This window comes from Lithobates pipiens, unplaced genomic scaffold (genome assembly GCF_037356315.1).
Source record: "Lithobates pipiens isolate NorthernLeopardFrog02 unplaced genomic scaffold, aLitPip1_a1.2 Scaffold_8, whole genome shotgun sequence".
Classification (NCBI taxonomy): domain Eukaryota; kingdom Metazoa; phylum Chordata; class Amphibia; order Anura; family Ranidae; genus Lithobates; species Lithobates pipiens.
In genome coordinates this window covers 385,085,152-385,110,445 of record NW_027507903.1, presented here as the reverse complement: position 1 = coordinate 385,110,445, position 25,294 = coordinate 385,085,152, and the positions used below count along the sequence as shown (strand labels likewise).

Sequence of the window (25,294 nt, the reverse complement as noted above, 5' to 3'; positions counted from 1 at the left end):
CGTTTATTGAGCATTTTAAAGACAGGACAATATAAACACGTGTAGGGTGCAACATGCACCAAATACAAGGATAGAGCCGCTGTTAACAATATGTTACAGATAATGCATAGACATTATTACAGTGTGTTCAAAAGGGTGAAGGGTTCAGAAGATGAGGGCCAAAGGTGAGCATGCAGTATATTCTGTAGGGGGCTGCCCAGAGGACAGGGGTAGGGATGCGCCAGCCGCGGCTGGAGACCCCTAGTTCACATGCGAGGGTCAACGGGTGATAACATGCAGGTTCCTGGCAGATTGTGATGGAGTAGTCCCAGGTTGCATTCACTCTGTGCAGGTGTTGGAATCCCCCACCCACCTATCCCATATCTTGGCAAACTTGCCCGGGCACCCTCTGTTTATAGAGCATCTTTTTGTAGGGGAGGGTAGCGTTAACCGCTGCCTTCCATTTCCAGACAGTGGGGGGTGTTGGGCTCAACCACGTGTGGGCTATCTGCATCCTGGTGAGAAAGTCTTTTGTAGGAAGATGGTTGGGATCCTTGCCTCCTCGGATACTAGGAGAATGCCAAGTAAACACTGGCGGGGGCAGAGTGACAGTGGGGAGCCCATTTGGTCATGGAGGAATTTGACAACCTGGATCCAGTAGTCCTGCAGGTTGGGGCATGACCACATTAGGTGATTAAAATGTGGCTTGGGGGTCACCGGACTTAGGGCATGCCGGGCTGTAGTTGGGTCTGAATCTGGACATGCGGATGGGGGTTAGGTAGGATCTGTGAAGCATGTAAAGGTGGGTGAGCCTGTCTGATAATTTAGGGGAAACCATCTTGGGGGCGGTCAGCGCGATTTCCCAGTCCCCATCCTCAAGAGCCCCAACATCTGTTTCCCATCTGGACTTGAGTCGGTATGCGCATGAGGTGGCCCCAGGCGTGAGTAAGTGGTTGTAAAAGAAAGAGATCCTTTTTTTTTTTTTTTTTTTGGGTCGTGGCTGAGGACCACGGTCCTTGGCAATGACTTAAGTCTGGGGACAGAGACTCCGAACTGGGAGCCAAGGGCATGTCGGAGTTGAAAGTAGCGGAAGAGCATTCAGTTGGGAAGGCCAAACTCTTCTTTTAGGGCTTGAAACTGTCTGATTATTCCATTAGCGATGACCTGGGAGAGGAAGAGAGCTCCCTTGGTTATTCATTGGGGGCGGTCAGGGACTGTAAGCAGTTCAGAGAGCGAGGGGTTATCCCAAAGGGGGGTGTGGGAGTGGAATCCGGGGGCCCCAGTAATGGACATAGCCTGCTGCCAGATAGAGCAATGCTTAAACAGCATAGTGCTCCTCTGGATGGGAAGTCCCTGAGTGCCGCGCATGAGTGACCTGGTCGACGTGCGGGGAGCACACCAAGTCGGTGTAGTGGTCTGTCTGGTTGTAGTAGTAAAAGTGTGACAGTTGGGAGGCCAGATAATAGAAGGAAAGGTCCGGTAGGGCAGTACCATCCAGGTGGGCAGGGCATTTCAAGGTACTCCACGAGAGCTTGTGACGGGATGGGCCCCACACAAACGTGTTGATGAGGGCCTCCATGGACTTAAAGGTCCGAAGAGGAATGCACAGGGGAGCCTGCCAGAACAAATAGAGCAGCTTGGGGAGGAGGATCATTTTAACGAAATTTACACGGCCCATCACCCTAAAGGGAGAGAGGACCAAACCTGGGTTTTGTTTTTGAGGAGGGGGAATAAAGGTTCGATGTTGAGAGCAGTGTTATCTGTCAGTTTTCGCAAGCATTGTACACCCAAATATTTTATCTGACACGCTTTGACCAGGGGAAGCGCCGCCTGGGCTTCAGAGGGGGCACCCATGTCTAGGGAGAGGACCTGAGTTAGACCAATTGATCCGCAATCCTGAGTATTCCCCAAACTGCTCTATTAGCTGCAAAGCCGCCGTCAGGGAGCAGCCCGAGTCTTCCAGGTATAGCAACATGTCGTCCGCATACAGACTTTCCATCAAGGGGTCCGAGCGCAGACCTCTGTGCGGATGGTCCCGGATAGCAATGGCCAACGGTTTGACTGCCAGGGGGGATAGTGGGCACCCCTGACGGGTTCCCCGGGACAGGGGGAAAGGGTCTGAGATCCTGCCATTGACCTGGATCCCGGTAGGGGGAGCCCGGTAGAGAAGCTGGAGCCATTTAATGAAATTAGGGCCAATGCCAAAGCTGGTCAGACACTCCCATAGGTAGCTCCATTCAACGGAGTCAAACGCCTTTGCGGCGTCCAGGCTCACCACTACCCGCGATCCAGTGTTGTCATGGGTGGCCTGCAGGTTCATGAAGAGCCTGCAGAGATTGAAGGTGGTCTTCTTGTTGGGCATGAACCCAGTCTGGTCAGGGTGAATCAGGCTGAGAATAACTTTAAGCCGCAGGGCCATAATTTTAGCTAGGATTTTTATGTCCATCTGCAGGAGGGATATGGGACGGTAGGACTCCGGGTAATGAGGGTCTTTGCCAAGTTTAGGGATAAGGACAATGAGGGCCTCACCCATGGAGGCGGGGAGAGACATCATATCAAACATGTGAGTGTAGAGTGTGAGCAGTTCTGGGACTAAAATTTCATGGAATTGGGTGTAAAATTCTAGGGGCAACCCGTCCGAGCCCGGCGCCTTGGAGGGTGGGAGTAGGGCAAGTGCCTCAGCAATGCAATCGGAGGTGATGGGAGCCTCTAGGAGGCATTTCCAGACCTGGCTGAGAGTGGGGAACCTGACGTCTCGGAGGAACTGGGTAAGTTCAGACTGTGTGCACCGCGTAGTGGTGTATAGGGTGGAGTAGAATAGTTTAAACTCCTGCACCACCGAATCGGGGGTCAGAGACCATGTCTCTAGCTTCAGTGCGGAGCCGGACCACGACAGGGGGGCTATGGTCCAGGTGGGCCATGTAGGCTAACAATTTTCCCACTCGCCGTGTTCAAAAATATGTTGTCTACTAAAAATATGCCCTGCTTCGCCTTTTCATAGTGTAAGTGATTGGTCAGCCTAGATTGTAGACTGTGTTGGGTGGCATTGGCCGGCTAGGGGTCTGTTACAAATTGTTGCTCGAGGGAATCCAATCGTTCCTCAGCCTGTGTCAGTACCTGCTTGGAGTTTGCCTTATACCTATTAATGCGCGCGGACAGGATCAGTCTGGCGTGGAGTTTAAACGCCTCCCACACTGACCCTGCGGGCACAGACCCCAGGTTCGTGCAGAAGAAATAAGCCCATTCCCTCTGCAGTTCCTCCGTCCCTGGTATTGCAGTACAGTGAGCCAGAATGGGTTCAGTCTCCAGATACGGGGAGGTGCAGCCGAAACGTCAGCCAGTACAGAGAGTGATCCGATTAATACCCTGGTGTCTAAGCCCACATCCAATAGGTCAGGCAGTAGGGCGGGGTAGAGCAGGGCCATATCAATATGGGACACGGCCCGCCGCTAGGGGGTAAAACAAGAAAAGGCTTTTTTGGTCGGGTATTTTTCTCCAAGAGTCTGTCATGGCCATCTCTGCCGCAAATTTGCAGAATCTGGTGGTATAGCTAGGGGGGGATGTCTGGTCAGTTGCGCCGAGCCTATCTAGGCTGGAGTGTCATATTGAAGTCGCCTATCCAGATTACGGGCACCGTGGGGAATTTGGTCATAAAATTGAGCCCCTCCTGCAGGGCATGAAATTGGAAGAGTAGTGGGATGTAGAATGCCATAAGTGCCTCCAGGCCACCCACGGTGGCATGGAGGAATAGGAACCTACTTTGCGGGTCTGACTGCAGGTCATGCAACTGGAACTGTACAGTTTTGGCAATTAGGATGGCAATGCCTCACGAATTGGAGGTGTAGGGGGTGCTGTACATCCAACCAACCCAGGTTTTTTTAAGCGCTGGGTTTGACCTGTAAGGTGGGTCTCGACCAGGATCAAGACATCCACTCGCAGGCGCTTAACGTGGGTGAGGACAGCCAGGCGTTTAGGTTTGGCGCCAAGACCCCTGACGGTGGCTATTTTAAGCGCAGCCATAAGACATCCAGGTGGGTATAGACCTGTAGTTGGCCCCAGCAGCAAGAGTCCCGTGCAAGTACAGTACCCTAGAAACCCACCCAGGCATCCCCCCCATAACATCAAGAACACATTGTAAGCATATTAACGGCTGTAAACAAAACGGTACATAAAACATAAACTCTTAACAGTGCCTACACTGGTCCAGCAGGGCGTAACATCAGTCACTCGCCGTGGTCGTGGTAGTGACAGCTGGCCAGGGAAACATAACATTATTGGGGGCAATCATAAAAACTGCAGAGCACACAGTGCGGTGAGTTGTAGGGTGTGCAGCGATTAGAGTGAAAGTCTGCTAGGCATCTGAGAGACCAGAGGGGTAGGTAGCGTGGGGGGGCTCTCAGGAGGGAAAAGGAGAGGAAGGGCAGGTAGGAGAATCATCCAAGCAAGTGTGACAGGTCAAGCATGCAAGCAGGGAGTCCACATGGTCACGAAGGGATCTGCTCAGGTGATAGCAAAGAAAGACGGGAGGGCAGGGGCAAGGAGAAGCAAAGTCAAATGCCAAAAATGAAGTAGCACGGTCATTTTCCTCCGATGTATCCCGCTGCAACTGCCGGGAAGTGTTTAGCGCGTGCAAGTCGGTTTAGGCTGAGCCCGCTGCCTCCTGCAAAGCCCGCCAAGACAGGCCAGCCGCGGGGCCGTATATAAAAAAAGGGGGGGGTTATCAGGGGAGTGACGGGTGAAGTGGGTCCAGAGTGCACCGGGTATATGGCAGTTAAGGGTGGATAGTCACATGTTCCAGCACCAAAGCGTTCTCCAGAGCAGGGGATACCCACACCGCCGGGGGAGGCAGTTCAGGGGAGCGGTGGGAAAAGGGGGACACCCGGGGGGCGGCAAGTGAAAACTGGGAACAGTTGCAGGCAAACAGGCTCGATCCAGGCCCTTCGGAGTCGGTCATGACCGCTGTAAATGGCCGCGGAGCATGAGTGATGGTGATCAGCGATGAGCAGGGCTCACCGCTTCACCTTGCTCCAGCCATGACAGGGTGGCGGCAGGGTCCTCAAAGAATTGGGTCTTGCCATCCCGGGTCACCCGGAGCCGAGCAGGGAACAGCATCGCGTATGGTAGATGGCGGATGCGCAGCTGGCGTTTGGCCTCCGTGAATTGCGTCTGCTTCCTCTGAACCTCTGCGGAGAAGTCTGGAAACACCGCGACCAGTACGTTGTCAACCGGTATATTATATTTCCCCGTTCTCGGGTGAGGCCAAGCACGGTATCTCGGTCCCTGTAATTGAGCAGCTTTGCGATGAAGGTCTGTGGGGATGCTCCAGCCAGCGGAGGACAAGCTGCTAGGTGGTGGGCCCTCTCTATCACAAACGTGGAAGAGAAGGACTCCCTGCCGAAGGTTTTGATAAGATTTTCCAGGTAAGTAGAGGGGTCGGCGCCCTCAGATCGCTCTGGGAGACCCGCGAACCAGAGGTTGCATCTACGGAGCCTATTTTCCATTTTGGTGGTGTCGCTGGAGGGGAGCTCCTCCGCGGTGCGAGCAGGGCCGGCAGCATCTTCCTCCTTCGCGCCCTGACCCTCGTGGCGGTATTTGGCCAGGTTGGCTACAGCCTCAGAGGCTCTTTTTTTTTTTTGGTGGCGACATGAGCGGGTTGAGCATCGGACTCACAGGTATCTTTGTAGTGAGTACAGGGGAAGAACCCCCGAAGGATGGGATAAAAGGATGAGGTCTCAGACGGAGCTCTCACTCTCTTTATTTCCTGTTTTTTGAATAAAAAGATACAAAACAGCTGGGCACACTCTGGCTCACGTGTATTACAAGATATAATGCATTACTAACAGGATATCTGTGATCCAATGCAATGCCTAAATGGTGGTAACCTTGCTCAGAGTGCCAATACTTGGAGTTGGATGAGTACATGAGATTGTAGTCCTGTCCGCCTCACAGGTAGAATCTTATAAGTAATGGGGTGGAATAGGGAAGGGGGAGGTCAACAAAGGACATTGAACCAATCCAGCGTATCCTTATGCCAGAGGTAAGCATATAATATGAAAGCTAGGCAGCTGTCATAACAGTCAAACCCAAATATCCCATACTTTGGAAAACTTTTTGGGACACCCTCTGGACATGTAGGTCAATTTGTACAAGGGTACCACAGAGTTTACTAGCGATTTTCCATGAGGTAAGAGTGGGAGCAGTATAACCTTTTATATTGAATCAGTATTGCTTTCCTAGAACCGTAATAAACCAAATAGGGTGCTAACAGCTCTTATATTTGCTAAGGCATCTAGCAGTCCCAAAATACAGGTGTCTACCAAAAGGGGGACCTGTATAGTAGTTATTCGAAAGATACAATCAAGCACCTGTTTGCAGTACATCTGTATGAAGAGGCATATCCAAATCATACGCATGTAGTCACCTTAGTCTATGTATCTCCAGCTAAGGGGCACTGTTGCGTCGCAATGGGTTTTTGGTATCATTCGCATTGGACACAGCGTTTTGAACCTTGCACTGCAGACTCTCCAGGATGTTGGCATGCAGGGCTGCTTGATCTTCTGTTGCAGATATCCGGGATGCCATGTCAGGTGGCACCGTATCTTGTGCAGGTCTGCCCGGATAAGATTGCATTCCTCAGGTAGCTGGTCTATCCGTGTGATCAGAGAGGTCTTATTCTGCTTGATCGCTGAAAGGATAGGGGCCATACCACTTGCTGGATCCTGAGCCAGAGGAGCAGGCTCCCTCTCTACATCTGCCTCTGTCTAGCTCTGAGTAAAGTATCTAGCTTTCTGGCCTAAAAAGGCGTTGGAACATGCAGCTGGAGCCCGTTTGAGTGCTGGCTCAGTTTTGAGATGGCAACGCTGTTTGCACAACTGCTGCAGGGAGACGTCCGCCACCACTCTGTGCTGAAAAGACCCTCGGATGGAGCAAAAAGATGCTGAAAAATTGGAGGATAGTGGGAGCTTGGATCCCTAGCATCCTCTTTGGTCATACATCCAACCATCCCCCCCCCCCCTTTATTCCCAGGCTCAGACTGTTTTGGCATCGTAATGAAAATTGTGTGCCGCTCAGGCTACAAGGGAAAGCATTCCTGTATTCACTGCTGTGAGTGCAGGCCAGGGACGGCTCCAAACTGTTAAGCAAAGGCTAAATCCCATGAAGCCGCACATCAATGCAGATCCACTGATATTTGAATAAATGACAGGTTTGGCCTGGACTCCTGGCAGACCATGCCTTAAATGCGTTTCACTCCGCCCTCAGAGCTTAATCATGGGGATGGAGAATCCAAGCAGGGAAGATTAAACACATCAGCTGTCAATCAATGTGTAAAATGTAAGTAAATATCAGGTGTGTATGTGGCTGGCTGCAGAAATCCACATATGTGGGAAAACCACACACAGGGTTCTCATAAAAGTCCATAATAGCCAGTTCCCTGAAAAAAATTCAAAAAATCTCAAATTATAATCGTGGTTAAAAACAAAGTGAAAAATGTTCTAAATTTACAAATTATTAAAAGGAATCCCCAACAGCTCTGCACTTGCAAATAATATGGAAGGTCAGGGTTAACTAAATAGAAGAACTCAATGTTTTCTAATAACAGAGCTCTGGGTAGTGAGTCCAGTCTAGGTAGTGCTAGTAGTAACCCCAGGGGAAGTAAAGCAAGCTATCTCATAATAGTAAGATCAATACCAAGTTCAACCCCCTAGGAATATGGGATGTCTAGTTTAAATATCCAGTACACTACCTCCTTACAAAGGAGGGAGAACCGATCACCACCGCAGGTAGGACAATCTACCCTCTTTACTATCTGTACCCTAAAGGCTTGTACATTTTGGTGAAGGAACAGATTAAAATGTTTAGCCAGGTTAGTATTGTCAGAAGTGATTCCTCATCCTATCGCTCAATTTTCTGGTTGTCCTGACCTGGGGTGAAACTGGGTGGGGGGGGGGGGGGGCAGCGGCACACGCCCTGGGTGACGCCAGGGGTTCAGTCACTCCCACCCGCACTGGGAAGCGCTGCTCTAAGGGTGTCACTGCCCCCTGATCAAGTGTAATGGACAGGCAGCACCCTCTGCATAGTTTGCCAAATACCAGAGGACCAAATGGGAGGGAGACTGCACAGGTGCACTAGCACTGAATCACTGTTGCTCCCACTCGCCAGCACTATAGAAAGGCATTCCAGAGTGACACTTCAGCATGGGAGACCCTTTTGATGAACTAGAAGGCATTTATTAGGACAAGCAGAGTTGTTTGTGTGCAGAAGGCCCTGAACTAGAAACTTGGAGTTATGGCAAAGGTTTTGGGGGCCTGGGGGGTGCAGAGAAGGCCCTGGACTAGGAATGGGGGGTGCAGAGAAGACCCTGGACTAGGAATGGGGAGGTGCAGGGGAGGCCCTTGACTAGCAGGGGAGGCCCTTGACTAGTAGGGGAGGCCCTTGACTAGTAGGGGAGGCCCTTGACTAGTAGGGGAGGCCCTTGACTAGCAGGGGAGGCCCTGGGCTAGCAGGGGGGGCCCTGGGCTAGCAGGGGGGGTGCTGGGGAGGCCCCAGACTAGCAGGGGGGGTGCTGGGGAGTCCCCCAGGACCAGCAGGGGAGGCCCCGGACTAGGAAATGGTTGGTGTGGCAAAGGCCCCTGGATGGGGGGTTCACACCATAAATGGGGAAATTTATCAATTGTTGCAAGTAATGTCAAACTGGAGCAGAGACCGGTCACATCCTAGATTTATTACTTGTTTGGCTGTACTTCTCCTTTTTTCAGCTGATGTCACAGAGCCGGTTCAGGCATGTGAGTGATTCCTGACCATATGGTTGCAATCTTCCCCCAGCCTGGACCGGCTCTGTGAGGTCAACCGACAAGCCAGTTGAGCTGGCTGCTCCCATCCTCTCCACAGCCCAATGTTTCAGTGAGCGCTGGGGGGGTGGTAGGGGTAGAGCAGAGAGCCAGAGACTGACAGCCAACAACTGTCCACTCGGGTCTCAGTGCTTCCTAAGCAGTTTGATTACTAGTTTCTCAGCTTTGGAGTCTGTGGGGCCGCAGATGAAGCATCCACCTCCATAAGTATGAGAGTAAAGTAAAAAGTTCACATATCCGACATCTCCTCTTTCCTGCTATCACACACGAAAATTGGGCCTCGTTCACATGGAGCATATGCGCCTATGCCTAGTATGATGGCCGTGTACTGCGTGGGTATACTTTTTGTTCTGTGCAGGCAGTCAAGTCAATTAGGACGCAGCAGCTGCATGGACATAGTCGAATGTAAAAATTTAATGTGCAGACAGGAAGGGATGCATGCATGCGAAACTGAGTGTCTGCATTCAGAGCTGTGAACACACTTCGATAGGTGAAGCTTTCTGGTGGATGCAAATGCAGCAAAAAGTGGCTCAGCATACAGAGCCTGTCTCAGCACCTGTCTGAACCTGTATGGGAATTTATCAAAGCTAGAGCAAACAATCTGGAGCAATCAGCTCATAGCTTTCATTTTCATAGCTGAACAAGCTGAAGATAGAAGCTGATGGTGGAGTCGATCACTCGGTCTTTAGGATAGGAAGCCCGGCTCTTTGCCCGGTGCTGGCCGCAGCCCTAGGGTCTCACACTTACTGAGGGGCCTAAGCTATTACACTGCCATTTGGGTAATAAGCAGGTACCTCCAATCTGTGCAACCCGCAGACCAGCTAGTAAAGGGTCTTAAGTACGTTTTGTGATGTGACCCTTTCTACATGGTTCATGTTGGCAGTGGTTCTTTGGCAGATGCATTAGTTTAAGTGCTGGTCGGCGGAACAAACTTCTAAGACGACCCTGGCCGATTTACTATTTCAGGGTGAGCAGCAATTTGGAGCCACTCTGGACCACATTGTAAAGGATGTTACTGGAGGGAAGAGTACATTTGTTGGTTTGTGGACCTCCCTACTTTCTGACAAATGGGTCCGCAAACTAATTTTGTCAGGCTACAAAATAGTTTTTCTTTTTCATACATAATAATCATACATACATAATTATTTATTTTTCCGTCTGGGTTTATGTGACTGTATGGGACACGTTTTAGGGCAATGGTATTTCTCTTATATTCACCGACCGACCAGCTCCTCTCTGTAACTACATGGGTTGTATAGCCTGCCATTAGGAGCACTAGGCAAAATTGTTACACAATACGCAACTTTAACCCCGCTCCGGGAGCAGTCCCTGTGCTATCAACCCTCCTCCTGCTGCTAGCAGCTTCAGTTTTTATTTTGCCAAGCAAGGAGAATGACTTGGGAAACCCTGCGGGCCTCTCGGTCCATATTTTTACTGCAGGTTTGCTGCTTTTTGCGCAAGATGAGATCCTGAGATCTTCTATCAACTGCCGGCTGGGTGTCAAGCTGGTTAATGAAATCCTTGTAGTCTCCCCAGTCCGTCCATTGAGTGAGCAGGCCGCAGCTACGGCTCGGCAGGCCACGACATACCTCATGCTCCAGATGTGGTCGGTGAGCTTTAATGCTCTGGGGTATACATATGACTGGGCTACTGATGTCTGGATCCCAGTATACTGGGCATGTAACCTTCCCTGTAACTGCGCAGGAGTTGGCTACCACAGAATGTCTCCCAGCTCTTCAGGACTGGAAAGTACGTCTCTCCCTGCTTCTGTGGGGGGAGCAGCTGGGCATTGCCTGGGAGGTCAATTCTGGGGCCACCTCGCCTCCTTATCTTCTCTCCCAAGTCCCTATCACCCCTCCTTCTCCCCTCTGAGGGGGGTGTCTGCATGCACTGCGGGCGGTGTGTGTATTGCTGTGGGGCTCTGTGCGGTTGCTGTTCAGTCCTGGTCCAGGTCTGGGGGTCCAAAAAAAGGCAGTTTTTGTGGAGGATGTCTGTTTGTCAGCAGGTAGTATTTTTTATTTATTTATTTTTTTGCTTCTTTTCACCTCATTGCGCCGTTCCGGTGGCCATCTTGGATTTGGGAAAGCTATAGCTTCCCTGGGGAGCTTCAGCAGCCATTTTTTCCCTGGGATTCCTATGGATTATATTGGCAGCCATTTTGTGAAAGCCAAAATGCTTTCTTCACTGCTGGCCTCTTGTGACAGCTTGCAATGTGCTTTCTCTTGTCACTTCCTGTATTCCCTGTGTGTGAGGGATACTGGATGGCTCTGTGTGGAACGCTGAAGCTGTTCTGCAGATCATTGCACTGCTGTTAGAGCTGCTGCTGACAGCTTTTTCTCCTCTGCATCTGGGATCCTAGGGACTTCAGGCACTATTGGCATTCACAGAACGTCCCAGGGCGGTGAGTCTAGCGCTAAGCACCACCCCACCCCCACACGGCAGCAGGAGGGTAGGACCTTCCCTGTCCTAAGTACCCTTGCAGGTGGCAGACAGGATAGTGTCAGCATGGCTTCAGAAACTGGTGTTTCTTCCCCCATAATCCAGGCTATAGCAACCGTGTCAACTGCGGTTAGTGCAGTGCGCCTGGACACCCTGACGGCGTTCCTTGACTCCTATGTTGCTAAGATAGAGGTGGCACGTGGCAGGAAAGGTGCACGTAAGAGTCCCCCGTCCTCTGGGGAAAGCTCTGATGCAGACTGCGGCTGGAGACCCCTGCTCTGACCTATCAGACATGGCTGACCAGGACCGTTCGGACAGTGAGAATGATTCCCCGTCCAGGTCCGGGCACGACAAGGTGCTTGTTGGAGCACTTATCACAGCTGTGCGTGATACCCTGAAGATTCAGGGATTCCTCTGCTGATGTACCGGTCCCTTTTGGGTCCCACAAGCCAGCACATTCACCTAAGGTGTTCCCATATTTGACTTATTTTTAAAAAATTAATCCACAGGGAATGGGGTCGCCTGCAACGGACCTTTTCAGTCCCCAAAAACATGGCGGTGCATTACCCCTTTGAGGAAAGCCTTCTCAAAAAGTGGTCGGCTCCTCCGGTCGTGGACCCCCCAGTATCTAGGTTAAATAAAGTAACCACTATCCCGGTTGAGGGGGCTCCTGCATTCAAGGATCCCACGGACAGGAAGGCCGAAGCAGTGGCTCGTTACTTGTTTAGGGTTGTGGGGGTCAGCCGTGCGACCTGTACTGGCATCCGCACTGGTGTTGCAGACACTGAGTGGGCAAAACTTTTGCACTGCGAATTGGGAGAGCAGAATGCCTCCCCTGTCTGCGTGGAGTTGGCAGACCAACTAGTGCATGGCCTTAAGTACATTTGTGACGCAGCCCTGGATACTCTACCTCTGTTATCCAGGGCCTCCGTGTTAGCTGAGGTGCCTTACTTGGCTGAAATGCTGGTCCGCTGACCAGGCATCCAGGAGAGCCCTGACGGATCTTCCCTTCCTTGGCGACCGGCTCTTTGGAGCCTCGTTGGATGACATTATTAAAAATGCCACAGGTGGTAAGAGTACACTACTCCCACAGGCCAGGAAGTCGAAGGAGCCACGCCGCAGGCAAGGGCCCTCCTTTTCCACTCACAAGCGGCTTTTTCGTCCGCCCGGTGCTTTGGCAAAACTACCCCAGCCCGACCGGACACCCACGGAAGGTCAGAAGCGTCCCTGGAACCGCAAGCCTGTGAACAAAGGTGCTACCGCATGAAGGTCTGCCCCCACCCACATCTCGGGTGGGGGGGTCGCCTTCGGGAGTTTGCAGCCCATTGGACCTCCCGGTTATCTGACCAATGGGTCTGTGACCTGATTTCTACAGGCTACAAGATTGGCGGCCAAGAGAGAAACTGATTCTTCCTCTCCAGCATACCCATGTCCCCGGTTTACCGGGAGGCCCTGTTAGGGGCGGTACGGGACTTGCTGAATCGGCGTGATTGTACCGGTTCTGGAATCGGAACGCTTCCAGGGGTTCTTCTCAAATCTTTGTGGTTCCCGAGAAGGAAGGGGTATGTCCAATCTTGGACTTGAAGGCCCTCAATCACTTTGTAAAAGTTCAGAGGTTCAGAATGGAATCAGTTTAATCAGTAGTCACTTCACTCCATCAAGGGGGCTTCCTGGCTTTCTTGGACATCCAGGGTGCTTACCTGCATATACCCATTTGCCCTCGTCATCAAAAATGTCTGCGTTTGGCAGTCGGGGAAGCCCACTTCCAGTTTGTGGGTCTTCCTTTTGGCCTCAGACAAATTCTCCCCTCAGACAAATTGACCGCAGATCTGAGAGTCATCAATCTACTGATGAGCCGCAAGTGGTCGTGTCTCTGCTTTTGCATGCGAGTGCTGGGGCTCATGGTAGCCTCCTTCGAGGCGGTCCCTTATGCAAGAATCCAAGTTGCCGATCAATCTGCTCGAATTGAGCGATCAGGCTATGCCTCCACACATGGTTGATGAGTCTTCAAGGGCGTCTGATCAGGATACAGTCAGACAACGCCACGGCTGTGGCATACATAAATCACCAAGGGGGGAACAAGCTCAGCCGCTGCTCTGGGGGTCGCTCACATACTTCAGTGGGCAGAGCGACACGTATCGGCCCTGTTGGCCATTTACGTCCCAGTGGTGGAAAATTGGCAGGCGGACTGAGTCAATAGATGCTGTACCCAGGAGAATGGGCATTGTATCCGGAGATATTCAGGCTGCTGTGCCTGCGGTGGGGCACACCAGATGTGGATCTATCCGACTCCTGTCTCAATCGGAAGGTACCAAGATTTGTGTCCAGGACCAGAGATCCGTGGGGGGACGCGCTGGTGGCTCCATGGGATCTGTACCAGCTGATCTATGCCTTTCCTTCCTCTTTTAGCAGATGATCAAAGCTCGCCACAGCGCCTAGAGGCAATTCAGTTCGCATTGTGCGCTATACAAGTATTTCATTCATTCATTTCCTCCACTAAAACTGTTGCCAGAGTGGAAGCCGAGGGGATCCCAGTAATCCTGTTTGCCCCAGATTGGCCTCAGCGGCCCTGGTGAGCAGACCTAGTGCGTCTGGTGGCAGACTCTCCCTGGCGACTGCTGTTGCGAGAGGACCTCCTATCTCAAGGTCCAATCTTTCACCCTGCTTTACCATGGCTGTTGAAAGCCAGGTGTTGAGGAACCGGGTCTGTCAGACTTGGTGATTCCAACTATGTTGAGGACGCGGAAATCTTCTTCCAGGAAGAGATACCATTGTACTTGGAAGGCCTATATCTCCATGTGTGAGGATAAAGGGTGGCATCCGTGCGCTTTTGCTATATCCAGGATCCTGCTGTTTCTTCAGCAAGGTGTAGACCGGAAGTTGGCATTGAGCACCATCAAGGGGCAAACTTCAGCTCTGGCTGTCTTTTTCCAGCGACCACTGGTCTCTCACTCATTAGTGAGTACCTTTGTTCAGGGGGTGCGACATGTAGTCCCTCCTGTGCGTCCTCCATGGGATTTGAACCTGGTGTTGTCCTCAAAACGGCGGCTTCTGAAGCGCCATCAGGGAGATTCCCTTTTTGACCCTTTCACAGAAAGGGGTCTTTCTAGTGGCCATCACATCGGCCAGGAGGGTTTTGGAATTGGCTGCCTTGTCATGCAAGTCGCCTTATCTGGTCATCCACAGGGATAAGGTGGTGTTGCGTCCGCAACCGTCCTTTCTACTAAAGGTGGTTTTGGCTTTTCATATCAATGAAGACATTGAATTAGCATCGTTGAGCCCTAAGCACCCCAAGGAGGTGGCCCCTCACACTCTCAATGTGGTTAGGGCTCTGAAGGTGTACTTGTCTGCCACAGCCCCCTTTCGGAAGTCACTCACTGTTTGTTTCGGTGGCTGGTCCTAAGAAAGGCATGGCGGTCTCTTTGGCCACCATTTCCAGGTGGGTCAGACAGATTGTAGTACAAGCCTACGCCCTGAAGGGAAAGGTGCCCCCCTTTCCAGTCACGGCCCACTCTACAAGAGCAATTGGAACATCTTGGGCCTTCCGACACCAAGCGTCTGTCGCTCAGGTGTGTAAGGCGGCGACCTGGTCGTCTGTCCATACTTTTACCAAGTTCTACAAGGTAGACGTCAGTGCATTGGCTGATGCCTGTTTTGGCCACAAAGTTTTGCAGGCGGCTGTGTAGTTGCAATTTGAGTTTTTTTTCATGGTTTTTCGATAAAAACGCAGTACTGTTTTGTTAATGCACTGCTGCATTACTTCCGCAGTGTTGCGGTCTTGGGGATAACTCCTGTTGAGGCTGCCCGGTTATATGGTGGAGTTTTTCCACACACTGCTGTTTTTTTTTTTTGTGGGTTTAGTTTCACTAGTTCCCACTTGCCATGGTGGATGAAGTTTTTATGCTGTTTTTCCCACCCCTCGTTTGGCACTGCTTGGGAACGTCCCATTTAGTTAGAGAGGAGCTGTGTCGTTCGGTAAATATAAGAGAAAATAGGATTTTTGTACTCGCTGTAAAATCCTTTTCTCTGTAATTCACTGACCGACACAGCACCAATCCCTCCTTTTTTCTACGTTATACTGCTTGTTGACGTACTGAAGCCGCTGGGAGCAGTGAGGAGGGTTGATAGCACAGGGTCCACCCCCCCTGGGGCGGGATTATAAATTCTGTGTATTGTGTAACAATTTTGCCTAATTCTCCTAATGGCAGGCTATACAACCCATTTAGTTAGAGCGGAGCTGTGCCAGTCAGTGAATTGCAGAGAAAAGGATTTTACGGTGAGTACAAAAATCCTATTTTTTTTTTTAAACGGCTTACCTGTAAAATCCTTTTCTTGGTGTACATCATCGGACACAGAGATCCCTCCCCTCTCTTTTTTTTATGGGGTGTAAGTACATTGCTTGGCTACAAAAATTGATGTGCTCCTGGAAGGAGTGGTTATATAGGGAGTCAACTTCCTTAGGGTTTACCAGTGTCAACACCTGAAGGTGGCCTATAACCCACATGGTAAATGAGGCTCTGTGTCCTATGATGTGCTCCTAGAAAAGGATTTTGCAGGTAAGCTGTTTTAAAAATCCTGTTTTTTTTTTTCTGTAAGCAGTGGGGTCCTCCTGGGTCTCCTGCCATAGCGTTTTTCATGTAAATGTTGACGGATAGTTTGTGCTGACACTGCTCCCTGAGCCTGCAGGACAGCTTGGATTTCTTTGTAACTTTTTGGGGCTGCTTATCCACCATCCGGACTATCCTGCGTTGCAACCTTTCATCAATTTTTCTCTTCTGTCCATGCCCAGAGAAATTGGCTACAGTGCCATGGGTTGCAACCTTCTTGATAATGTTGCGCACTGTGGACAAAGGCAAATCTAGATATCTGGAGATGGACTTGTAACCTTGAGATTGTTGATGTTTTTCCACAATTTTGGTTCTCAAGTCCTAACAGTTCTTTTCTTTCTGTTGTCCATGCTTAGTGTGGAACACAATGCAAAGTCTAAGTGAACTTCTCTCCTCATCTGCTTTCAGATGTGATTTTTTTTTTTATATTGCCCACACCTGTTACTTGCCCCAGGTGAGTTTTAAAGGAGCATCACATGCTTGAAACAATCTTATTTATCCACAATTTTTAAAGGGTGCCTAGAATTTTGACCAGCCCATTTTTGAATTGTGTGACTTGTCCAATTTGCTTCTTCCCCCCCCTTTATTTGTGTTCCAATACACACCGGTAATAAACGTGTGTATAGCAAAACATGTGTTACTCCAATACTTTACTTTTCTGTGAGAAATACCTGATTTTATGGAAACATTTCTGGGGTGCCAACAATTTCAGCCTGGACTATATATGCAAGGTTTACCATTACACATAAAAAGCATACTACCCTTTTGTGTGGGGGCAATAAATGTTCATCCTAGGAAATTCTCCACAGGAAAAATCCTGGCTTCTCTGCAAATGGACCTGGCATATCAAGGGTCGGATATCTGCTCTTTCGAACTTGTTCCAAAGACTACTAGCTTATCGTTCTTTGCACAAGCATAAAGTCTTTTTGAGGCCCAGAACTTAAAGGCCAAGATAACTTTTTTGGAACATGTTGCACTTTTTGTGTGCATCATTTAACATGTTCCAGGTCGTGCGCTGATCACTCTGAGACCCATCCATTGTGACAGTGGGTGGAGGAGCCTCTCAGCTAACCTACTGTCACATTCTAAAGTGGCTTCAGCCACATTCATTCACAGCAGTTTGTAAATGAAGAAACTATCTAGCATTAACTCACAAGTGGTAAAAGCAGTGCTAGAAGAAATAAGTGTAGACAGTTAACATCAAGGTTGACATACAAAATTTGAAACGCTGAGAGCTACAAAATATATAGATTATTGAAAAGTGTCAAAAATGTTACTGATCTGCCCACCCCTACCCCACTCAGGGTGTCCTCAATTTTTGCCAGAGTCTTAAGGCGATGGACTTGTCAGAGAAATCATTTTTAGAAGACAGGACTGGAAAACAAAACTAGCTAAGCTCATATAAACATAAAAGATGCATCCAGATTAGGACAACCTTGGGGAAAACCTTGAGCTTTAATGGACCCCACACCATGGGAATAATCTGTAATGTTGCTTAAAGCTTTGGATCCTTCATGGGTGATCACCTTAGCACCAGATGCAACACATGTAGTTGGCCACAAGGTGCCATACAGGTCTCGGGCTGTGATACATCCCTATGGAACCCAGATTCTATAGACCCTTTTTGTGGTGGTATTGCTCTAGATCAGGGATCCTCAAACTACGGCCCTCCAGCTGTTGCGGAACTACACATCCCATGAGGCATTGTAAAACTCTGACATTCACAGACATGACTAGGCATGATGGGAATTGTAGTTCCTGAACAACTGGAGGGCCGTAGTTTGAAGACCCCTGCTCTAGATTGACTTGTTTTCAACCTATGGATGATGGACAAAGCCTGGACACTATATATAGGGACCAGTGACATTGACAGGTTAGACAAATGTACCTTGTTGAACAGTTACTGTAGCCTCACCTTTCTAAACAGTGTTCTTTTGTACATTCTAACAATCAGGTTTGAAATTCACTTTACAATGTAAACTTGGTGCTAACTTTTTATTTTATTATTTTTTGGTGGGTGTATGGGTACAGGGCCAATCAGCACTGTCAAGACAGAGCCAGGAGGCATGCATAGAACTCCTACAAGCTTTAGCCAGTGCCTGGCAGGATACTGATAGAAGTTACAAGACTGTTATACTGCTGATTTGCGGTTTATATTTATGGAAATAATTGCATATCTGTGTTGTGCGGGAGACCAGATATAGTGAATGCACGGTCCTGGGTTTAGTAACGCTGCTGAATGTATCAACTATGCTGTCTATAGTTTTTTTATTTTTTTATTTTTTTTAGGTTGGAATTCCACCTGCACCTCGTGGTGTACCTCAGGTAGAAGTCACCTTTGATATTGATGCCAATGGAATTGTTCATGTATCAGCAAAAGATAAAGGAACTGGACGTGAACAGCAGAGTAAGTTGACGCTAGATTAAATTTTTATTGGCAAATGTTTTCTTTGTGCTTATCAACTTTTCGTTTCACCTTCTCATTGAGTTGCATCATTTTAAAATGTCCTGCTTGACCCCAAATTGAATTTTCACAGTAACAGTTCAGTCCTGATTGTATGGCAAGTTTGCCTCCCTGCTTCAGTGGCTTGCTTAACAGCATGGCCTTTCAAGTTCAGGTCCCTGGAGCATAAGGCATCTCTAAATTGATCATTCCCATGATGCTAAAGACTAGGAAATGTACTACTTGCAAGGTCCATCAGCGTACTTGGAAGGCATACTTTACTTGATGTGAGGCATGTGGCTTCCACCCTAGGAGGTTTTCCTTCTGGGAGATGTCAGATCATTTCCCCTTGGGGGCACTGCTACTGGGATCAAACAAGCTATGTGGAAACTCACCCCATTCTAGCTTCAGATAATTAACCATGATTCTGTACAAAGGGCTTTCTTTTAGAAATTACCTTAAATACAGCTTCTCCCATGATTGTCTGGGACACTATGAAGGCCTATCTTAAGAGGCCTTCTTATTAAAGGTTAAGTTCACCTTTACAGAAAAATCTGCAAGGTGAACTTACACTGGACCCCCACCTGGTCCCACTGTACCGAAAGCGAGCTATCTATCACACTGACACATCGTAAAGCCACTTTACTGGTCCAGAGATTAGAAATCCCCTGTGGCTTAATCTCCTAAATGTACCTTTTCTCCTTCACTGACTGGCACTGATGAGGTGGCACTAATATGTAGAATTGATGGGCACTAAGGACACTGCGCACTAATATAGGGCACAGATAGGCGCTTCTGGGTTCAGATGGGCGGCACTGATAGAGGGCCCCCCCAAGTCTCCCCCTGTCAGCGTGCACTGAGAAAAGCCGATTACCGGCACTTCCTGGTTACTGCTGTGATTGGTCACAGCTGATCACGTGGTAAAGAGCCTTAAGGCCCCTTTCACGCTGGGGCAGGAGGTGCGTCAGATTTGTGCCGTTATTCGACCACTATTGGGGTGATTTTCCCCCCAGCTAGCGGCTGAGAAAGGGTTAAAAACCACTGCAAAGCGCCTTTGGTGCTTTGCCAGCGTTTTAGCCGTAGTGCCCCATTGATATCAATGGGCGGCAGCGGTGTATACACCGCTCCAAAGATGCTGCTAGCAGGACTTTTTTAACGTCCTGCTAGCACAGACAGAAAATATGAGCTAAAATTATGGCCAGTAGGTTTATCGGAGCAAACTGGGTTTATTCTTCAACTGTTGTAAAGGTAAGATGTACTTTTTTAAATATTCAAAATCTTGTTGATAATTGGACAAATGGCGTTCTGCTGTCTGTAGACATAGAGTGGTGCTATAGATAGGAGGTGCTTAAGCGTTTTGGCTTTGACACTTTTTGTAACTGTTGGGTTTCTATAGGTCACCCAAGGCCTCAATAAGAGTAAATGGAAGACTGATTTATTTTCTCCATCCCACAAGGGTGCCTATTTTCACCTCTTTGTTCTCTAGTGATGGAGCCCCTTGCAGCTCTATTGAGACAAACGGCTGAGAAGTTTGCGCAGAGGTAATCATGGAGGGGAAAAAAAATCTCTTGTATGCAAAAGTTTAGGAACCCCTGACGCACATTTGAACAAGCCAGCTTCATTTTGGAATAAGGTGCTGTGGACTGATGCACCAAAGATCAAGTTATTTGGTCGTAACAAGGGGCATTATGCATGGCCGCAAAAGAACGCAGCATTCCAAGAAAAACACTTGGTACCCACAGTAAAATTTGGTGGAGGTTCCAGCATGCTGTGTGGCCAGTTCAGGTACTGGGAATCTGATTAAAGTTGAGGGTCGCATGGATTCCATTCAATATCAGCAGATTCTTGAGAATAATGTTGAGCAATCAATCACAAAGTTGAAGTTATGCCTGGGCTGGATATTTCACCAAGACAACGACCCAAAACACTGCTCAAAATCTACTCAGGCATTTATGCAGAGGAACAAGAACATCCCAGTCCCCAGACCTGAATATCATTGCACATCTGTGGGGTGATTTGAAGCGGGCTGTCAATGCTCGGCAATCATCAGACCTAACTGGACTGGAGATGCTTTCATTACAGGCTATAGGAAGCATCTAGAGGCTGTTATTTCTACTAAAGGAGGCGCTACTAAATATTGATGTAATTTTTCTGTTTGGGTGGCCAGATTTTTGCTCCTGTTTAACTTATTTTTTTATTTATTTATTTTTTTTATGCATATTGCACATTTTCTGTTAATCCAGAAAACCTAATTTCACTACTGAAAATGTCCTTCAGTTATTTGATAGATCAAAATGAAACGCTCAAATATTTATAAATGACAATAGTAAGAAGAGCCGGCAACGCTGTAATCCTTGAAGTGTCATTTATTATTTTTCCTTTTTGATTCTACCATAATTTGAATCCCTCTTTTTTGATCCTGCTATCAATTCAATCCCTTTTATTTATTTATTTATTTATTTATTTATTTTTTATCCTGCCATAAATTGCATCTCTTCTGATTCTGCCATAAATAGATTTTTTTTTTTTATTCTGCCATAAATTGAATTCCTCTCCTTTTGATCCTGCCATAAATTGAATTCCTCTTTTTGTTTCTATCATAAATTCAATCCCTCTTTTTGTGATCCTGCCATATATTGTATTCCCCTTCTTTGATCTTGCCATAAATTGAATTTTTCTTTTTTGATCCTGCCATAAACTCGATTTCTCTTTTTGATCCTGCCATTAAAGGGGAAGAGAAGGGGAAAGGAGGAAGAGAAGGGAAAGGAAAGAGAGGGGTATGAAGGAAAAATAGAAAAAAAAAATGTATTTGAACATAAGTCTGCATTTTCATCCTCTAAGGAATACATTTTTTCCTTAAAGCAGTTAGGTCTCTATTTTATGCAGAATTTTTTTCTACACACTTCTTCTTGGCTCAACAAACTAACTTTTTATATTGCCCTTTCTTTTTCTCTCCCCCTTCTCATGTTGGCTATAAACAGGTGTAGACACTAACCACTTGAATAATTGGTGTTATCAATTAAATATGCTAATTTTCTGTGACAAACCTGATGGGCCAATGGAGTTTGCGTATGTGTATATTTATATTCTTTGCCATATCTGTTTCAAACCAGCTACGACTAATGCTTTTGCTGAAACGCATAAGCTTTATTATTTTATTGTCACTCTGATGTAGCAATAAACAACACTTCAAGGATTACAGCATTGCCAGCTCTTCTTACTATTGTTGCATTGGAGTATGTTGGGACACATTGAGCCTTGGCACCTGTGAGTGGACCTGGTGTATGGATTGAGTTGTCCCTGTAGAGTGTGCTGTTACTTTTCCATAAATGACAATCATTGAAATTGTCAGGAGTTCCTAAACGTTTGCATACAACAATGTTGCTGTACTTGGTAGATTAGATACGCGGAAGTTCAGTACAATAGTCTATTAATGAGTGACTTGTATAGCTCTACCTATGCGAACTGAATTGCCTCAGGGCGCTTTCTTGCCACCAGAGTCCATCTGCGGCTTTGCGCGGTCCTTTACCCCGTAAGGTCCCGACACTCTTACAAACACATTCAACATTGACATATACATATTAAGGACAATTTCTTTATTTTTTTAGACAGTCTAATTAACCTACCAGCATGTCTTTGGAGTGTGGGAAGAAACCGGAGTACCCGGAGGAAACCCACGCAGGCACAGGGAGAACATGCAAACTCCAGGCAAATGGTGTTGTGGTCAGGATTTGAACCAGCGACCCTATTGCTGCTAGGTGAAAGTGCTAACCACTACACCACTGTGCTGCCCGAGTTTATATTACTCTCACTTAGACCCCTCCGGGACCCACTTCCACCTGTAGTGTCACAGCCCAAGGTGAATGTAAATGTTTGGTATCTGGGAGCAACTATTTCTATCCATCCTAAAGAATATATTTCCCAAAATTTGTTACCATTACTTGAGTTTCTGATCTCACAATAAAGTTTATAAGTTGTCATTTTCTGTACTCGGCCAGACTAATCTTTTGAAAATGATATGGACGCCAACAGTTATTTCCACAATTCACCTTGTGGGATCCCACAGGAATATTTCAACAGAGTTAGTATGATTTTCTGGAATTTGGTATGGATGAATAAATCCACTAGAATTAAATATGAACATCTACAATATCCAAATGTTCAAGGGGACTATCGGCTCCAAATCCCTGGGTATATATATTTTCAACACCTTGCAGGCTGGGAAAGTGGTGGCTTGCATATATCCTCATTTAACAGACTTCACTCTCTAATTTACTTTATAATGGTAATCCTTTACTGGCTTTAGCCATGTATTCCACCCTTTAACCCCTTCCTGCCTGCACTATAGCCAAATGACTGCTACAGCATGGGCTTTCTTTGCTGAGAGGGGCTACATGGATGTCCTCCCGTGATCGTTCTTCCCATGCACCCCCTGTGGTTTGATCAGGGTAAAGGGCCAGTCACCGTGGCCTTTTACCACGTAATCAGCTGTGTCCAATGACAGCTGATTACTCATGTCAACACAAGTCGATTATCAGCTTTTCTTTCCTTACGCTGACAGCATGAGGAGAGAGCCGATAACCGGCTTGCGTTAAAGGGACAACATTGATAATCGGGGCACTTAGTTGCCGTACCAACAGTGCAACCAATCGGTGCCTCCTCCATTGTCCCCTATCGGTGCCCATCAATGCAGCCTCACCAGCGCATATCAGTGAAGGAGAAATATTATATAAAAATTTTGAATAAAAAGTTTCATAGTTATAACATTTTGCAGGTTTTTTTTTCCCCATTTGTTTAGCATAAAAAAACAAGTGATTACCACCGAAAGAAAGCTCTATTTGTGTGATGAATTGAATTTGAGTACAGTGTTTGACCGCAATCGTCGGAGTGCAACAGCTCTGAAAGCTAAAAATGGGCCTGGGCAGGAAGGGGGAGGGGAGAGGAAATGTGCCTTGTATGCAAGTGGTTAATTGATATACCTTCCCCACATTCCATTTGATTTCTAAGGTTTGGCAGTCCACTTAATATTGGTTATTACTGGATTTACACCGTTGTGGTCAAACAGCATGGATTTTCCAGATGAGGAACGTGTGTGGATTGCTACTTTAGTACAACTGTATTCCAATGGGGTGTTGAAAATTTACAGGCAGCTTGGTGGATTACAATCTGGATCAAATGTGTTTGTTTTTTTGGGGGGTTTTTCTATTTTTTCGATACTTAAAACATGCTTTGAACCAGGGTCTGGGCCTGTCATAAACCATGAAATCAGGCCGACACAGAAGTACAGTTAAATAGCACTTGTTTAATAATAATAAAAAGAACAAAAGTAGTCAAAACATAGCCAAAGTTCAGTAATCGGAACAGATAGTCAGCCAAGCGGAAGTCAGAGATCATACAGTGGTGTGAAAAAGTGTTTGCCCCCTTCCTCATTTCCTGTTCCTTTGCATGTTTGTCACACTTAAGTGTTTCGGAACATCAAACCAATTTAAACAATAGTCAAGGACAACACAAGTAAACACAAAATTCAATTTGTAAATGAAGGTGTTTATTATTAAAGGTGAAAAAAAATCCAAACCATCATGGCCCTGTGTGAAAAAGTGATTGCCCCCTAAACCTTATAAGTGGTTGGGCCACCCTTAGCAGCAACAACTGCAACCAAGCGTTTGCGATAACGTGCAATGAGGCTTTTACAGCGTCCTGGAGGAATTTTGGCCCACTCATCTTTGCAGAATTGTCCTAATTCAGTTACATTAGAGGGTTTTTGAGCATGAACGGCCTTTTTAAGGTCATACCACAACATCTCAATAGGATTCAGGTCAGGACTTTGGCTAGGCCACTCCAAAGTCTTCATTTTGTTTTTCTTCAGCCATTCGGTGGTGGACTTGCTGGTGTGTTTAGGATCATTGTCCTGCTGCAGAACCCAAGTCCGTTTCAGCTTGAGTACACGAACAGATGGTCGGACATTCTCCTTCAGGATCTCTTGGTAGACAGCAGAATTCATAGTTCCTTTTATCACGGCAAGTCTTCCAGGTCCTGAAGCAGCAAAACAGCCCCAGACCATCACACTACCACCACCATATTTTACTGTTGGTATAATGTTCTTTTTATGAAATGCAGTGTTCCTTCTACGCCAGATATACTTGGACACACACCTTCCAAAGAGTTCCACTTTTGTCTCATCGGTCCACAGAATGTTGTCCCAAAAGTCTTGGGGATCATCAAGATGTGTTGTGGAGAAATTGAGACGAGCTTTGATGTTCTTTTTGCTCAGCAGTGGTTTTCTCCTTGGAACTCTGCCATGCAGGCCATTTTTGCCCAGTCTTTTCCTGATGGTGGAGGCATGAACGCTGACCTTAACTGAGGCAAGTGAGGCCTGCAGTTCCTTGGACGTTGTTGTGGGGTCTTTTGTGACCTCTTGGATGAGTCGTCGCTGCGCTCTTGGGGTAATTTTGGGCGGCCGGCCACTCCTGGGAAGGTTCACCACTGTTCCATGTCTTCGCCATTTGTGGATAATGGCTCTCACTGTGGTTCGCTGGATTCCCAAAGCTTTGGAAATGGCTTTATAACCCTTTCCAGACTGATAGATCTCAATTACTTTCTTAATTGTTCCTGAATTTCTTTGGGTCTCGGCATGATGTGTAGCTTTTAAGGATCTTCTGGTGGACCTTACTGTGTCAAGCAGCTCCTATTTAAGTCATGCCTTGATTGTGAACAGGTGTGGCAATAATCAGGCCTGGGTGTGGCTAGAGAAATTGAACTCAGGTGTGGACAACCACAGTTATAGTATGTTTTAACAAGGGGGGCAATCACTTTTTCACACAGGGTCGTGATGGTTTGGATTTTTTTTCACCTTTAATAATAAACACCTTCATTTACAAATTGCATTTTGTGTTTACTTGTGTTGTCCTTGACTATTGTTTAAATTGGTTTGATGTTCCGAAACACTTAAGTGTGACAAACATGCAAAGGAACAGGAA

General features: G+C 47.6%; 1 protein-coding gene across 1 annotated transcript in view; it reads left to right on the top strand.

Moving 5' to 3' along the window:
- Window positions 1-25,294, top strand: part of HSPA9 (heat shock protein family A (Hsp70) member 9) — a 299,396-nt gene that overhangs the window by 201,225 nt on the left and 72,877 nt on the right. The window contains exon 10 of the mRNA XM_077473881.1: window positions 18,164-18,281. Coding sequence (XP_077330007.1) covers window positions 18,164-18,281 — 118 coding nt within the window. The remainder of the gene's footprint in view (window positions 1-18,163; window positions 18,282-25,294) is intronic.